Source organism: Panthera tigris, chromosome B2 (assembly GCF_018350195.1).
Source record: "Panthera tigris isolate Pti1 chromosome B2, P.tigris_Pti1_mat1.1, whole genome shotgun sequence".
NCBI lineage: Eukaryota > Metazoa > Chordata > Mammalia > Carnivora > Felidae > Panthera > Panthera tigris.
The window spans coordinates 101,913,916-101,930,940 of record NC_056664.1 but is presented as its reverse complement, the minus strand read 5'-3'; the positions used below and the strand labels follow the sequence as shown (position 1 = coordinate 101,930,940).

The window sequence follows — 17,025 nt, the reverse complement described above, 5'->3', positions numbered from 1 at the left end:
GCGGAGCCACCCAGGAGCCCCTAATATAAGCAGTGAAGGGGCCCTGGCTGGCCCAGTCAGTAGTACATGTGACTTCTGATCTTGGGGTCATGAGTTCAAGCCTTGTGTTAGATGTAGAGCTTACTTAAAAAAAATAAACAAAATAAATATAATATAGAGATTACTTTAAAAAAATAAATAAAATATGTATAATATAAGGAGTAAATATTTTTTCCAGTGTGTCATTTTTCTTTTGATTTCGGTTAGAATTATGTGGTCAAATTTATATTACAGTATAAATTGGCAATTTATATTATAGTATAAAGTAGGGTCTTTGCCATTCTGATACTTAGACTTTTTTTTCACATTTTTATTTTAATTGTTTTTAGCATTTAAGTTTCCTCCAAGATATGGATCTTTTTTTTTTTTTTCTTTCCAGATGGCTTTCTGTTGTATTTCATGATCCATTTACAAACCTTGCTTGTAGTCCTGTACTCCTCAAGGACAGGAAACCTGTCTCTTCAATGGCTGAAAACCCAGCAGAACAGCTCATACATAAAAGACTTTCTGGGCAACTGGGTGGCTCAGTTGGTTGAGCATCTGACTCTTGATTTCAGATCAGGTCATAATCTCACAGTTTGTGGGTTCGAGCCTGCACTGGGCTCTGCGTCGTCAGCAGGGAGCCTGTTTGGGGATTCACTCTCTTCCTCTTTCTCTGACCCTTCTCCAGGCGCATGCACTCTCTCTCTCTCTCAAAAATAAATAAACATTTTTAAAAAGACTCTCAATAAGTATTGATAGCCGTTTGAAAAACTCTGGTTCTGCACTGAATTCTACAGATAAAATCACTCTTTCTCTCCCTTTTTTTAATTCATTTTTGAGAGAGAGAGGGAGCAAGAGAGAATGCGTGCAAGTAAGCCAGGGACAGAGAGAGAGGGAGAGAGAGTATGGAGCCCAAAGTGGGGCTCGAGCTTCCATGATACAGGGCTCGAACTCACAAACCGTGAGATCGTGACTTGAGCCAAAGTCGGATGCTTAACCGACTGAGCCACCCAGGCGTCCCTAAAATTACTCTTTCTGACATCATCAGGGAAGATTTTGTATGAGAAAGATTTTGTAAGATTTTCTTGAGAAAGAGCAAAAAGGCTTCACTTTGAACGCCCATGTTGGAAGCACTGTGACTTAAGTTTGGGTGATATGGGAATACTTTTGAGTCTCTCTTTTCTCTAGCTTTATTTACTATCCACCAGGTGTGACTGCTATTTCTTCCAATGCTAATCAATTAATACGACAGATGTCAAACACTTGATCACCCTGCACACAGAGATAGAGGTCTGGAATGTTAGTGGATACTTTAACGGTATCTAACCTCTACACAATAATTAATTTTAATTGCTTTTCACACTGGTTACATGACCTCCTAACTTTATGGTAGTGGTTTAACTTTGTGAAGAAACTAAGAAAAGAAAACAAAAAACAGAAAACAAAAAGCTACAAGAAAACCCTGATGTGAAACTCTTAAAAAACAGATGTGAAATATGTTTTAAATGTTCTATACGCATATATAAAACATACTGATAAAAAAGGAAACATGTTGCTTTCATTGCTTGCTTTGGGTGTTGCCTCTCTTCTCCCAAAGAATATCATTGCCTTAAACTCTATTCCTCAACAGACACCGCCTGCTTCTGTAAATCACCTTCAGATGTATCTAATGATCAAAAGTCTTTACCACCTGCTCACGCTCTAACTCTAGTATTCCAAGTGACTAACATTTTTTTTTTAAGTTTATTTATTTTTGAGAGAGAGACAGATTGTGAGCAGGGAAGGGGCAGAGAGAGAGGGAGGCACAGAATCTGAAGCAGGCTCCAGGCTCTGAGCTGTCAGCTTAGAGCCCGAGGCAGGGATGGAAATCAGAAACCTCCAGATCATGACCTGAGCCGAAGTGGTCGCTTAACTGACTGAGCCACTCGGGCGCCCCCCAGGTAACTAACATTTGTAATGGTTCTTGGTAATCTCCCCGATAGGGGGATACATGTAGGCAAGCACATGTGCACGCAAACATTCTGTCTCGCATCTTTTCATTCCTGTGTGCTTCAGTCAAAAGAGGAAATGTTTTAGGAATAAAGGTATCGTGAGAAACTTAAGAAACCACCAGAGTATTGCTTGAGAGAGCTGTGGTTGAGAGGGACCAAAAAGGATGATAGGAGGTCATTCTTTCTTTCCAAGAATGGCCTTTTCCCTGTAAAGATAAATATTACAACTAATGATTAATACACACTTATTTAACCCCCTTCAAGTGAATCAGGAACCCCTCTTCCATGGGTACACTCTACTTATATACTGCCTTTCCCTTGTGTTTCTCAAAAGACTACAGGGAAAACATTCTCCTGAGAGGTTGAGCTTTAGTTGGTATATTTCACCAACTAAAAAATTTTTTTGTTCGGTTTTATGCTAGACGTACACATTTCACCTAGTGGTTGAACATATAAGAAATATATATCTTTATACTTAAATATATATGGCTAATGACACTTCTTCAATATGCGATCTTCATAGTAGATTATATTTATTCAGAAAATGTGAAACCATCTATTTGAAATTATCTCTAGTAAAGCTTGTTAAAATATAACACATCTACTTGTAGGGCTATAATCCTCCCCACCCCTTACATCCCATCCCTGCCCCAGCCAACTTTAAGGGAAAAAAATGGGGGCACCTGGGTTGAGCAGCTGACTTTTGATTTCAGCTCAGGTCATGATCCCAGGGTGGTGGAATCGAGCCTCACGTCAGGCTCTGCGTGGAGAGATTCTATCTCTCCCTCTGCCCCCTTCTCCACGTATAGGCTATCTGTCTTAAAAAAAAAAAAAAAAAAAAAAAAAGGATTTTTACAAAAGTAAATAAAGTACAAAATTTACAAAAGTAAATAAAGAAGATAACATAAATGGAATCTGATATGTACATCTCAAATGGTTTTACTGCGTAAATTATGTCTCAGTGGTTTTTGAATCTTGATAATAATTTGTATGGCTAAAATATGCCATTAAAGGATATAATATCCTATAATAAAAAACAAAAGTATTTACCATATGGCTTGATCATATGTATTTGTATCCAAATGCACCCATTTATAATATATCAGGGCATAACAACTCCAGGTTATTTGAAGAACATTGCTTGATAAAGAGCAATAAAGGCAGAGGAGTTGATGGAAATTCTTCCACCTCCTTCCCCTACTACTGCCCTTGTAATCCACCAAAAAATAGTTTATTCAAGTTTTCAATTTGAAGCCTTCCTTTACTCAGGAATACAGCATATCCAATAGGCATTGTCGTGATTTCAAGATGGCCAAAATCTCTTTGACACTTCTCCCACCGAGAGGTGGTGTCCATGTACTTCTGTCCTAGAGTCTGAATGGGTTCTGTGACTATTTTGACAAATAAAGTATAGCGGAAGTGAGCTGTGCCAGTTTCTGAGACAAGGCTATGAGAGATTGGCAGCCTCTATTTCCTGTCCCTTGGAACACTGTCTTGAAACTCCACCTCTGGGAGAAGCCAGCTGCCTCGCAGCATGTCTAAGTATCCTGAAACAGCCGTGAGTGTAGAGGGTGCAGAGACCTGCTAGATCTCTCTCTGCTGTTCCAGCCATCCCAGCTCAGGAACCAAGACCAGTGTCGAGGAACCATCTGAGGCCTTCTAATCCTAGCAAACACCCATGAAGAAGCATGAAGATCCCAGACATATGGCCCCAATCTCGCTATCCCAGCAGTCTCCAGTTATTCAAGGAACACTAACTGGTGACCACAAACATCATGTATCAGAGACAAGCTGTCCCTGCTGTGCCTGCTCCAATCCCTGACCCACAGAATCTTCATGGATATGATTGTTATCTTGATTCTGGTGATGGTTTCACAGATGTGTACACATCAAATTGTGCCCTTTAACTCTGTGAAGTTTACTGTATAGCAATTGCACATCAATAACGCTTTAAAAAAAGAAAAAATAAACTGTTGTTGTTTCATACTACTGAGTTTTCAGATGGTTTATAATCTGACAGTAGATAAACTGAATATGTATCTTCCGTATTTTATGTTTTTCTGCTGTTTACTAAAACGTTATCAAATATAAACTTGACATATAAACTTAAAAGATATACCAAGTATTGTTTTGTAGAATATTTGAATTGATTTTCATCTAAAATCTGTAATCAAGGCCATACGATAATTAACTGTGTTTGACATTTTAAAAAATCACATTATAAATTATTAGTAGTAGTATTGGTATTATTTTTAATGTGCGATTTTCCCGCCAGAACAGATTCTAGATATGCAGTACATTCACTTATGTTTCTAGATTGCAGTCCTTTCCCTAGAACATATTATGTTTGCCAAAATGAAAAATGAAGTATGACATAGATTCTTAAGTAGAAATCTGTCTTGTAAAAAAATCTTTATGTTAAACATCTTAATTAAAACACACTGCAAATGATTTCCGGGTACCAGCAGAGTATCTAAGGTATTACTCAATGTTGAACCAAAAAAATGTAAATACTATGAAATAAATAATAATAGCAAACATCCATTGAATACTTCTCAACTCCTAGACAGTAGACTAGGTGCACTCATTCCTAATAGCTGGCACTCTTTTAACTCTCAGTTGGACATATGAGAACACTGAGGCTCAGATAGATGAAGTGATGTACCTAATATAAAAAGTTTGCAGGGCGCCTGGGTGGCTCAGTCGGTTAAGCGTCCAACTTCGGCTCAGGTCACGATCTCGCGGTATGTGAGTTCGAGCCCCGCATCGGGCTCTGTGCTGACTTCTCAGAGCCTGGAGCCTGTTTCAGATTCTGTGTCTCCCTCTCTCTCTGACCCTCCCCCGTTCATGCTCTGTCTCTCTCTGTCTCAGAAATGAATAAATGTTAAAAAAAAAAAAAAATTTAAAAGTTTGCATGTGGCAGAACCAGATCTTGACTCCAGCACCTAAGTGACTAATCATCACTTCATTCTTGTACTTTCATTAGTAAATAATATTATAATCACAAGTCTAACCAATAAGAAGGAGATGTATAGAAGAACAAAAAAGAAAGACAAGTCAGTAGTCTTTATTGTGCCTGGTTCTTCTTTACCATAGGTCAGAGACCCATGATGGTTATTATTATAACCAGATGTTATGTTTTAAAAAATTAATGAGTGCTGAAACGAAATTATAGATTTTCAACTAAAGAATCTTTAGCGAATTCAACTTCTGGTCAAAATACCCTCCTTTAACCAAATCTAAAACCTCATTCAACCATTGTTACCTATAATCTTAGGGAGCGTTTGGTAGATATGGTAAGTTCCAAAAACTTCAAGGAACAAATAAAGGAGGTGACAAAATTTAAAAATACAGAAATTTTGTTTAAAAAATTTTTTTTAAAGATTTCTTAAAAAAAATTTTTTTTTTTAATTTGAGAGAAATAAAGGGAGTGTGCATGAGCTGGGAAGAGGGACAGAGTGAGAGAAAGAGAGAGACAGAGAGAGAGAGAATCTTAAGCAGGCTCTATGCTCAGCACCAAATCCAATGCCGGGCTCAATCCCATGACCCTGGGATCATGACCTGAGCTGAAATCAAGGGTCTGATTGATGCTTGACCAACTGAGCCACGCAGGTGCCCCTAAAATTTTTATTATTAAAAATAGAGAGCACACATTCAGATTTATGCTTGATTTTATAATATATTGTAGAGGTATATTTGTATTAAATAAATGTAACTATAAAATCATATTTATGTCTTTAGAAAAATATATATCAAATTATGCATAAGTATGAATGTGTTTCTATTATTAATTTATTTTGTATATAAGTTTACATATCTAAAATATGCATATATTACTTCTAAATATACTTTTGATAACAAAATTGGAATTCAGAACAGTAAGAAAGTAGGGAGGAAGCATGCTTTATGAACAACTAGTTTTAACGAGTCTTCCTGATCTAAACAAACAAAAAACCCCTGCACTTTCTCAATAAATATGCTTATTCTGTGTTTCAAGTCTCCAGAAGTTATGGCAGAAATACTTCACAAGAAATAATCTTCATTTGATATTACTGTATTTTTTACTGATTGTATATTAAGTTCTTCTTTGTTCACTAAGCATTAATAAGCATGCAAAATCTTTGTGCTCTGTATAAGAATGCTAAAAAATGTAGATTTCCTCAAGCGATTTGAATAACTTTCATTATTGTTTGGAGGAAACTCTGGTATTTGCATATTTTGGGTTTGTTTTAAATAAATTCATCATTGGAGTTCTGATAAATTTCACTTCTAGACCAGATAAAATTTTAAGTGTAGAAGCTATATACCAATAAATTTAAAAAATTTAAATTCTCACTTAAAAAATTTTTAAATTCTTAGCAATAACTTAGGCTTTTAAAATATCGGGAAGCATATGAAAAAAGGAAAGTAAGACATTCTTTGTCCTACTATAATCCAATTCATGAACTAGATAGCATTCTAAAGAAGAGAAAAATGACCCTTGTTGAGATAATTCAGTTTTCTTCTTAATAATTAATATTTTAGAAATTGACCTGACCAAGTCCGTAGGCCCCTTTTTCTTTACAATTCACCAAGCGTCTTCAAATCTATTAACATATTACCTATTTTAGATGACCTGTTGTCTCAGCCTATGCTTACCAGTTTTTCCAAAACATTAAAATAAGTAGCTCTAGTTGGTAGTTTGCTTAGAAAAGATTATTACTGTATGGTCACTTAAATTCAACTTCTTCAAAACTTCTTTATGAGAGCCATTAATTAATCCTGCCACAGGAGACTCTGGGCTATATAATAAGCATATTTTTTCTTTCAAAATTACCAATTTCACTGACCCATACCCCAGGAGAGCAGTTTTAGTATCTTGCTGGTGGAATTAGTAATGTACGTTCACAACGTGTTCTATTTGGTGCGCTGCGTTATCAAGTACCAACACGTAAGTCTCTGTGACCGGAGACTGCTGAGTCTCCTCAAACTCATACATTTCCAGACATTTTTCTTACTACATGGAATAAGGTGTTATATTGGTAGATTTTGATGACATTTAAATATGATTATACAGCAGTAATTAGAGGGTAAGAAAAAAATTGCAATGCCTCCCATTTCTTTGAAATTGTATAAACAGACGGCTTCTCAGCATGAAACCCCAACTAAAATTAGGGATGTGCCAACACTTAAATACGTAAAACCATTTCATGTGAATAAAATAGAGTTTCATTTACCTTTTAGCATATACTTGAGTAGCATCTTAATAAAATGTAAACTGATTGCATTTATTGAATTCTATAACTTCAAAGCGTAATCTGCCATGAGCCAGTTTGAGCATCATTTATATTACTTACATTAGTAAGTTTAAATCTATAAATGTATAATGGTACTAAACAAACAAATACCATCATTGGTCACCCTTGAAGGGTGTTAGGGAACCAACTCATTACTCTGAAAATCAGTAAATAAAGTGAAAGAATTAAACATTTATTCTGCATTTCCATTAACAAAGGACAACCGATGGACAACCAAATGGTTGATGAGGGATAGTTTCTCTTTATAGAAATAACTGAACAAATAAATGAAAAAGGAATGACAATCAGAATAACACCATTTGGCAACTCTGTATTAATGGATTTAAGCAAAAAATCAATGGCTTTAAACATCACAAAAAGAGAAATGACCGAACATTGTGTGCCTCCTGATAGAAATACATCACCTGTGTGATACAGCCCTTTGAATCTGATCAAGCCTCTCTAGGTCTGTTGATCAATTTACAGAAAATACAAGAAATACAGGAAAGACAAAATAATGTAGTAAATGACAGCATGAGGGCAATCAGCAACATACTTGGATACTGTAGAACAAAAAACTCAGTTTCTTGCACAAGTAATTGCAAGGGAAAATAGAGATGGTTAATCAGACATAACATTAGTTACGTATTCAGACAAAACATAACATAGTGTTTTTAGACAATATTTTTTACTATTTGTGTTCCAGAGATCTTTCCTATCAACTCATTAATAATTAAGATAGCAATATAATTTACCTTTCTAATTTTTAAATTATCATTTCTCTTTTAAGGTAACAAAAACAAGAATAAATTCTCAAGCTAGAAAGCAGTTTCTTTTCCATTGAGGGAAGAGAAAAAGCAAGCCTGTAAAATTCTTTACATCCCTGGGAAGGGACAATCTTTCCAATCTTACCTAGAAGTTCTGTATGAGTTTCTTACGGCTGCCATAACAAAGTACCACAGACTGGGTGGCTTAAACAACAGATATTATTTTCTCTGGATTCTGGAAGCTGCAAGTCCAAAATCAAAGTGCTGACAAGTTTGATATCTTCTGAGGCCTCTCTCCTTGGCTTGTAGATGACCACTTTTTCATTGGGTCTTCACATGATTCTTTTCTCTCCATGCACATGCGCCCCTGGTGTCTCTCAATGTGGACAATCTATTTCTTCTTATAATAACACGAGTCATGTTGGATTAGGGCCCGCCATAACACCTTTATTTGAACTTAATCACCTCTTTAAAGACCCTGTGTCCAAATACAGTCACATTCTAAAGTACTGGGGGTTAGCGCTTCAATATGAACGGGACGGGAGGAGGGCCAAAAGTTCAGTCTATAACAAGACGATTCAGAATCTCAACATATTTATTGATAACACTATTGCCGTATTAACGGCTTAGAGTGGTTTGTACTTTAGAAATAAAAGTTGACTGTTAGCTCCAAAGCTAAACGAAGCTCATGAAATTAATCACATAAATTACCCTTTGCAAAGTCTGTACTCAACATTCCTACTTAGTCCTCGACTCTCAGATTCTGGTTCTTCAGACCTGTCCTCTCCAGTGTGGCAGCCACATGTGACGAGAGTGCACCTGAAATGTGGTTGCTCCAAACTGAGGTATGTTGTTAGTATATAATACACTGGGATTCCAAATACTTAGTAAGAAAAAAAAAAAAAAAGTAATATGTCTCAATACTTTTCATGTTGATTACATGTTGAAGATTTTTTGGATTATTAATTTAATGTTATTTTTTTAAAATGTGATTATTTAAAAAGTTTAAAATTACATGTGGCTCTCATATTTCTGTTGGACGGTGCTTTCCAAAATATGGATGTATCAAAGCAAAAGTCTTGCTTTGAAGTCTTTCTTACACTTCCAATTTATCAAGAATCCCTTCCCTTTTCTCCACCCCTCCCCCCACCCCACTACACAAGTATTGAATTGTAGCACTATTTCCAGCCAGTCCTTAACTCACATTTCAAACCTAAGGAACAGTGTCCCACTTGCTAGGAAGACAGCTTGTAATGCTAACTTAACGAATTCAGTTGAAATGTGTTGTATTGAAATCCTAAGCAAAAAGTCACCTTTCCCAGAAAGAAGTTGTAACAGTAATTGACAAAGATACTCTCATTTTTCATTTACTAGTAGTACTTAAAAAGTCTTGTGCTCTCATTTTATCAAAACACTAAAAGTGGGGTTATCAGGATTCCTAGAAATCTTGTAGTAATTATTTTATATATTTGCAGCTGCTAAATCTTATGGGGTATTTTGTTTTGTTTCAAAGTTGCTGTTGAGGGTGCCTGGCTGGCTCAGTTGGTTGAGCATGACTCTAGATCTCGGGGTTGTACGTTGCTGTTGAGCAGTTGATGGGAACTGTAGACAGAAGTATTTCAGGGATTAGTAATTTATTACTTTTTCAGGTACATAAAATATAGGTAACATTCACATCTTTCAGAAGTATTTATTTCCCATTTTAAAAATAGCACTGTTGGGTGTAATTTAAAGGAGTGCTGGAACTTGAATCCCCAGCAGGGACTGGAACATTTACAGACTGAAAGCATTTTAAAATTCAAATTTGCCACACCCTGCTTGAAGCACTTTCACATAGCTGGGAAGTGGGAAGGAAAAAAAAAATGCTTGATATTGCACAGTGAATGATTAAAGGAAAACTAAAGCTCATAGCTCTGTTACTTAACCAATTTTTTTTTAATTTTTAAAGCTAACTTGAATTACATTAGACTATACCCCCCTTCCAAAATATATGAATGCAAAAAGCACCCTTTCCCCAAATTTTTAATTGCAAAATTTTATTGTTTAGATACATGAGGGGAAAATGTAGATACACTACATCGTTTCTCAAACGTATATCAAGACCTATCATTAAAGTTTTCAGTCGACTTGTTAACAGATGAGCTAACTCACCTTCAGTGGATCTAACTTTGTATCCTAAGTCCGTCACGCATACCTTCCAAATCCCTTAAACTGAGTAATAGTTATACTTACCATCAACACTTAAGATTTGTTTTTCTCTAAAACTTCCATTTTAAAATTAAGTTTGTAAAAAATCCTATTTTAGCAAGCTTGATTATATCAACTGGTAAAACTTTATTTTACAATAGGAATTGAATCAAATGATTATTATAATCCAGAGGAAGTATTTCATAACCATAGCAAATGCTGTTATACATACTGCCAATACAGATTTAATAGACAATACTGAACTGTACAAGAGTTATTTATTTTTCCTTAATCTCAAAGCTATTGTTAGTAATACAAAAAGCCATATTAACATTTTTCCATTAGAAAACAATGTGATGTACAAAACTTTGGATGAAAAGATATATGTCAAATTTCATTTAATCACTTGGTGGAAAATCCACCACTCCATCAATACCACCCAAAGTGTTTTAGGCAAAGATTAAAATCAAAATAATGCACCTTAATTCAAGCTGTTAAAAAAACAAGCCTAGCAATATAGTTGGCTACATAGTATTTTTGACTACTGGCGAGTTAATTTTTAACCTCCCCCCCCTTTTTTTTTTTGAGTCCTACCACATACCAGGCCCTGTACTTGGCAGAGTAGGTATTTGAGAAAAAGTTGCTAAGGTTGGAAAGACCCCATATAGCAGTCCTTTGGTTACCAGATTTGACTTTTACCTTTCAAACATCCTTCAAGATCGAGAAACCCCAACTAAAAGTACATACTTTTCCGAGTGCTATTTTATTAGTGGGGAGGGTATTAGGTAAGAGAGGTCATGAACTATTATTTATGATCCATTATTCCAGTTAATAGCACATGTCAAGAGCTAATTTATTTTTCTAATGGGTTTAAGATTCCGTGTTCGGCTGCTACAAATGTGGTTCACCGACTCACTGTGAACCCTACAAGGCACACTGCTCAAAAACAGCGAAGCAGGTGTGCGTAAACTATTTTCCTTCGCATTTAATGAAGTAATGGTATTTGATACATCTTTATCTTCAAATTCAATTCAGTTTAGGGTCCAGCGAAGAAAAAAAAATCCAGTTATGGGGTGGTAAGAGCAAAGGTGAAACTAGTAAGGATTATTACTACATAAGGAAGTATTATTCTCTACCTTTTCTCCTTTGAGTAACAAGATACTAACACACTACTTTCATTTTAAAAAAAAAGTTTGCAACTATTGAATTGAGGCAAGTACTAAAAGGCCCATAAACTGACAATGTTGCCCATTCATCACCATCACTTCTTTACATAAGCCTGTTTTCCTAAGGTATAACACATAATCTAAGCAATATTTGGAAATTAGCCAAGCACTAAGCAATTACAACGGCAGGTAAAACACCATCAATTTCTGAAACACATTTGGCCACTTTTGCGGCCCATCTGCAGTTTGGATTAAATAGACTCTCACTCAGTATAAATTTAAGTTTCTGGACCTGCATGACAAAAAATGTATTTTAGGAAACTTCCATATGACATTTAAAGAGTCTTCGGGTCACATCACTTTCGTATTAAATGATTATCTTCTGACATGCTATATAACTACAATAAAAATAATTGTTGAGTTTTTAAATGAAAATTCATTGCAGGTAAATGGTTACAGACATGGAATGTTCTAAGAGCTTCCTGTATGTAATCTGACACCTCTGATTATGAATTTCAGTTTGAAAACTTCAGATTAAAAACCACAATAAAATTTACTCTTGATGGCATGCAAGATGTTCCTCAAAATTAACCTTAAGACCTAGAAGTCTTAGTAGAACATAAATAAACACAACAAATTTGTACATTTTATTCACATTTATTTTTCGCTTTTAGTGTGCTCACAGAAAATTAGAACACCTTAAGCAGGAGTTTAATAGCAATTTTTGTAAGCAAAGTTACATTCCATCTCTAAGTCAAATTGGTCAAAGCTTCTCCAGTATTTACAAAACATGATAGACAAGATGCTACACAAAACCATTGCATCTGAAGATTTTTTTCCTTTATTCTCAAAGACGACTGGAAAAGAAAGCATTGTCTGCTGTAATCAAAAACATACCACAGTATAAACAGTAACCATTCCACTTATCACAGCTTGGTTGAGTTTAAAATTTGTGTTTAAAAGGTCCAAGATGACTGCAGTTTTACAAAAATGGGCAGGGTGGAAAGTTGCAAACTTCATGTGCTTCTGGATATCAAGATTTGTTTTTATACAATAGTCACAGTTAAAAACACCCTGCTGGTAATACATAATTACACTTTATTAAGGTCATAAACCAGCAATAAACAATAAAGCCTATACAACTTGTAGTTCTACTTAATCACTGACTGGTACAGCTAACATGAGATAAGTGAAAAGTTCCTATGGTTTAAATGAACTCCTAAGACTATGATCTTTTTTAAAATCTGGGTATTGGTGTTTTTTTTTTTTTTTCTTCTCTTTCCTTCTTAGTCAAGACTTGTAGTGTTGTAAACCTGCCTCACAAAATACATCGTAATAACTTTTCTTTAAAAAAAAAAGAAAAAGACTAAGCCTTTACACCATCATTTATTTCTAGCGGTACGTTACTCTTGGCAATGTCACGCACCACTTAAACTTCCCCATCGTGGCCCCTATCACTTCATCTGATATCCCTTTTGACCCACCCATCTCCTTCATATATGGGCATGTCCATAGATTGACAAAGAAAGTTTACATTTTTGAATAAAGATGCAAAGTATGCAAAAAACATTAATACTGATGCAAAAAATAAAAACAAAAGAGAAACAAGGCAGAGGAAGGTGTTTAAGCTCTCCTCGACCTGTTGGAATGGTGGTAACAGAATGATCTGAGATGGGATCTGTGGGGGGAGGAGGGGGTGGGGGAACAAAATTTGCTGCTTAAAAAGAAAAGGAAAATAAAAAAAAGACATCTTTAAAATCAATCCCTGGTTGTAGACAAGTTCTCCAAAACCAGTACCTGGCACCACTCCAACAAACAAACGGGGAGGGGGGGGAGGGGGAGAAAAGTTCTTCGATTATCTCAAAACTCGGGCCCTTTTACTCTGCCGCCTCCGCTGGGGGGGCTTCTGGACTGCACTCGGGCTGGGCCTCCTGTGACGGGGCTGCGCAGGCTGACGAGGCTGTCGCGGCCGCCGCTTCCTCCGCCGGCGCCGCCTCCTGCTCCGGGGGCGCACCGGGCCCGGCGGCTGAGGGCGCCTCGCAGGCAGCGGCGCTGGCCCCGGCCTCCTCGGCCTTCTCCTCGGCCTTGCTGGGCTCCTCGGGGGGCTTGGCCTCCTCGCTGGCGGCTGGCTTCTCGGGCGCGACGGCGGCCTCTTCGGGCTTGGCCTCCTGCGGGTCGCCGCCCGCCGCCCCCTCCTCACCCGCCGCGGCCTCCTCGCCCGGCGCCGCGGCCGCCTGCTCCCCGGAGGCCGCGCCCGCCTCTGCGGCGGCCGCAGCGGCGCTCCCGGAGGCCTCGTCCTTGCCGCCTTCGGCGGAGGCGCCGGCTGCGCCCTCGGCCTCCCCGCCCTCTCCCGCTTCCTTCTTGTTCTTCTTGAAGGAGAAGCCGCTCAGCTTGAAAGACTTCTTGAAGGAAAAGCGCTTCTTTTTTTTTTTCGGGGTCTCGTTGCTGGGCGAGGGCGTGGCCCCGTCCTCCGCCTTGGGCGAAGACGTCGAGGAGGCGGCCGACGCGGCCTCCGCCTCCGCGGCCGAGGGCGAGCCGGGCTCGGCGGCCTCGCCCTCGGCGGGAGCCTCCTTCTCCGCGGGGCTGGCCCCCGCCTCGGGGGCGGCGGCGGCGGCCGGCTCCTCCTTCTCGGCCACGGCGGGCGACGCCGCCCCGCTCCCGGCGCCCGCGGGCTCCTCCTTGTCGGCGGCCGGGGCGCTGCCGTTGGCCTGCAGCTCCTCCTTGGCGCCCGGCTCGGCGGCCGCAGGAGAAGCGTCGCCGTTTACCTTCACGTGGCCATTTTCCTGCGGGGCAGAGAAGGCGGGATTGTCACTGAAGCGGCCCGGGCGCCGCCATCGCCGCCCCCACCCTGGGGCCGGGAGGGACAGGCTTCCCCCCTGGGCCCCTCTCGCTTTGGAGACCCCCCCCACCCCCTCATGGGGAGGCAGGGTTGCCTGCCTCGACGAGCGCTCTCCGAAGAAGCGGGGCAGTGCCGTTGGGGGCGCCCTAAAGACACAGCAGGAGCTTCGACCCCTCAACAAATGCCCTGCGGATTGAAGAGGGCCGAACCCCAGACGTAGAAAGCAAAGGGTAACCCATTCCAGCCTTCGCCTAACGGGCTATGCAAAAAAAGCCACGTAACAGACGATACACCAAGCGCCCTTTGGGAGAAGGCACAGAGCCAGAGTCGGTACACAGTCCCCCTTTCCCCTAAACCCTAAAGGGCTCTTCCAAACACCGAGAACTCCCAGGGGCATCAGCGCTCCAGCCAGAAGCGCCTGGGCTGCGCGCGCAAAGGTCCTACGCCCCCTAGGGCTTGGGGTCGCCAGGGGGCGCTGCGCCTCCACCGCGCAGAGCTGGGCGCGGGCGGGCGCGGAGGGGCGGGGCCGCGGGGCCACCCCGCCCTGCCCAGCCCGGCCCTGCCCGCCGGCCGAGGCGCCCCCGAGCCCGGATCGCGCAGCCGAGAGTCCACAAACAAAGCTCAGGTGGCTTCCCGGCATCCTGGTCCGAATAAAACCAACAAGGCACGGGGAAACCCATTATTTCTAAGATCTTGCCTCCGCTTCCACGCCCACCTTCGCCTACGATTCTGTGTAACCGGGGCGCGCCACGGCGGCTCATCTTACATTTTTAACGGGTTCAGAGCCTCTTGGCAGAGCTCGCCTTCCCCATTAGGTTAGAGCAGGCGAAGCTACACGGCCTCTACTCTAGGAAAAGAGGCGTGGTGGGTGCCCAGTGTTTTCAAAGCAGCCACCCATGGCCGACCTCTCGCGCGCACCCAACCGTGGCCATCTGCCTGGGTCCGGGCAGCTCCGGGGTGGCCCCCCGCAGTGGTCTAGGCGCCAAGCACACGCACAATCCCATCCGAAACACCCGAACTGTCTCTTCTTGACCATCTGGAGAGGGGCTTCAAGGACTCACCGAGTCTTCCCACCCCAGGGATACCATTTAAAAGTCGGATGGGTGTGTAATTCCACAGACAGCTAACGAATAAAGGCTTAGAACAGTGGGAAAGCCCCACCGAAAGACACTGTAACCCTTCTGCCCAGCAGATACTGAAACCCTTGTGCCCAGCTCCAGCCAGCCAGCCAGCCAGCAACCTTTCCAAGAACCCAGGGCTTGCCGCCTCAGCATACAATAAGACAGCTTTTCCCTCCTAGCCTTTCTCCACCACCTTCCCCATTCCCCCCACCCCCTCCCCCTCCAACAATCACACCAGTTCAGAAATCTTGAAAGCGACCCAATCTCGACAGCAAACACGGAGAGCCACCCAAACACCTTTGTGCCCACCAAACACATTTGCAACCTGACTGGGGGAGGGGGGTTAGCACCTAGCTAGTCACGTTCTGCCAAGCTCCAAACACGCCATTTTAGACGATTTACCACTTCTTTCCTCGCGTCTACACAAGAATTTGCCAGGATTCTCCGGGAACCACTCCTTTGGGGGTGGAGGAGAGGACCCCCCCCCTCCTATGAGAAATTGACAATTTAAGCTATCGCTTTCCATTCAACTTTCAGACTGGAATCTGGCCACGCTCCTCTCTCCGCGGAATGCGCCTCGGGCGCGACCAGGAGGGAAAAAGAAGCGTCGGGACTAGAGAAAGACACCAAAGAAATGACCAGAAACACAGGTAGAATTTACCTGCCCGTTCGCTTTGGAAGGCGACGAGGCCACAGCCGCCTCCCCGGGCCTCTCCGCGGTGGCTTCTCCCTTCGCAGCGGTCTTGGAGAACTGGGCACCCATGCTGGCTTCTTCAACAAAGAAACTCAACAGATCCAAGGGGGGAACAAAGAGCCTCCGGTTGGTGTAACGACGGGGCGAGCGGCAGTAGCAGCGGCGGCGGCAGCAGCGGCGGCGGCAGCAGCACACACACCGGAGGGAGGGGGGAGTGGGGGTGGTGAAGAGGACAGAACAGAACCGATTAAATACACTCCGGATAAAAAAATTTAAGTCGAAGAGATAAAAAAGCAGCAGCGCAGGAGGGAGGGAAAAAGGGAGGAAAAGTCGAGCACAAAAAAAGGAGCCCAAGTGTAGTTTTTTAAAAAAAAGAAGTAATAAAAAAATCCCAGATTTGTAGCCGCAATGTAGACAAGAGGAAAATGGAGAAATCTCCCTGGTTGCTAATAAGATGCGGGGTCCAACGCCCAAGTGCACAGATGAATGGGCTCGCGGGCGCTGACGCGGCCCCCGCGCGCGCCGGCCAATCCGCGCACCGCACACAAAGCAGGGGGCGGAGCCTGCGCGCCCGGCGAACAATGGAGCCGCGCTTTGCAAATGGTTTGAAAATCAGCCTCAGACCGAGAATTAATGTCCTCCAAATAAATAAATCAATTAAAAAATACATGCCTCTCGCCTCCCTCTGCTTGAAAATAATAATGCATCACTTGATTGGCTTGCTTTGTTTGGAATTAATTAACGCGGGAGGGGGGTACTTGTGGCTGGGGGCGGAGAAAGCGTTAACTTGACTCGCTTTGACTCTTGTCGGTCGGTATCCGTGTCTGTCTCTCTCCACTCGCTCCCCTCCCCCATCTTCCCTGTGTGTTTATGTGTATGTGTGTGTGTATGCGAGTGTTAAAGACAATGGTTAGGATTTGTGTGCAGCATGTTTTCTTTCTCCGTGTTCCATATTGGTTTCAC

At 41.4% G+C, this 17,025-nt stretch overlaps 1 protein-coding gene across 2 annotated transcripts; it reads right to left on the bottom strand.

Moving 5' to 3' along the window:
* Positions 1-12,049: 12,049 nt before the first annotated feature.
* MARCKS (myristoylated alanine rich protein kinase C substrate) lies at positions 12,050-16,716 on the bottom strand. 2 transcript variants are annotated; one of them, XM_042987036.1, is made up of 2 exons: positions 16,030-16,716; positions 12,050-14,191 (listed from the first exon to the last, which is right to left on the bottom strand). In XM_042987036.1, the coding sequence occupies exons 1-2, from the start codon at positions 16,129-16,131 to the stop codon at positions 13,286-13,288; spliced, it is 1,008 nt and encodes a 335-aa protein (XP_042842970.1). In that variant the 5' UTR covers positions 16,132-16,716; the 3' UTR covers positions 12,050-13,285. The 2 variants fall into 2 exon arrangements, with proteins under 2 accessions (XP_042842970.1, XP_042842971.1); XM_042987037.1 differs by lacking the exon at positions 16,030-16,716 and adding an exon at positions 15,309-15,552.
* Between the last annotated feature and the right edge of the window lie 309 nt (positions 16,717-17,025).

Coding starts and splice junctions, on each gene's coding strand:
- MARCKS (XM_042987036.1), bottom strand. CDS start 16,131: ATGGGTGCCCAGTTCTCCAAGACCGCTGCGAAGGGAGAAGCCACCGCG. Junction 14,192..16,029: donor CTTCCAAAGCGAACGGGCAG/GTAAATTCTACC, acceptor TCTGCCCCGCAG/GAAAATGGCCACGTGAAGGT.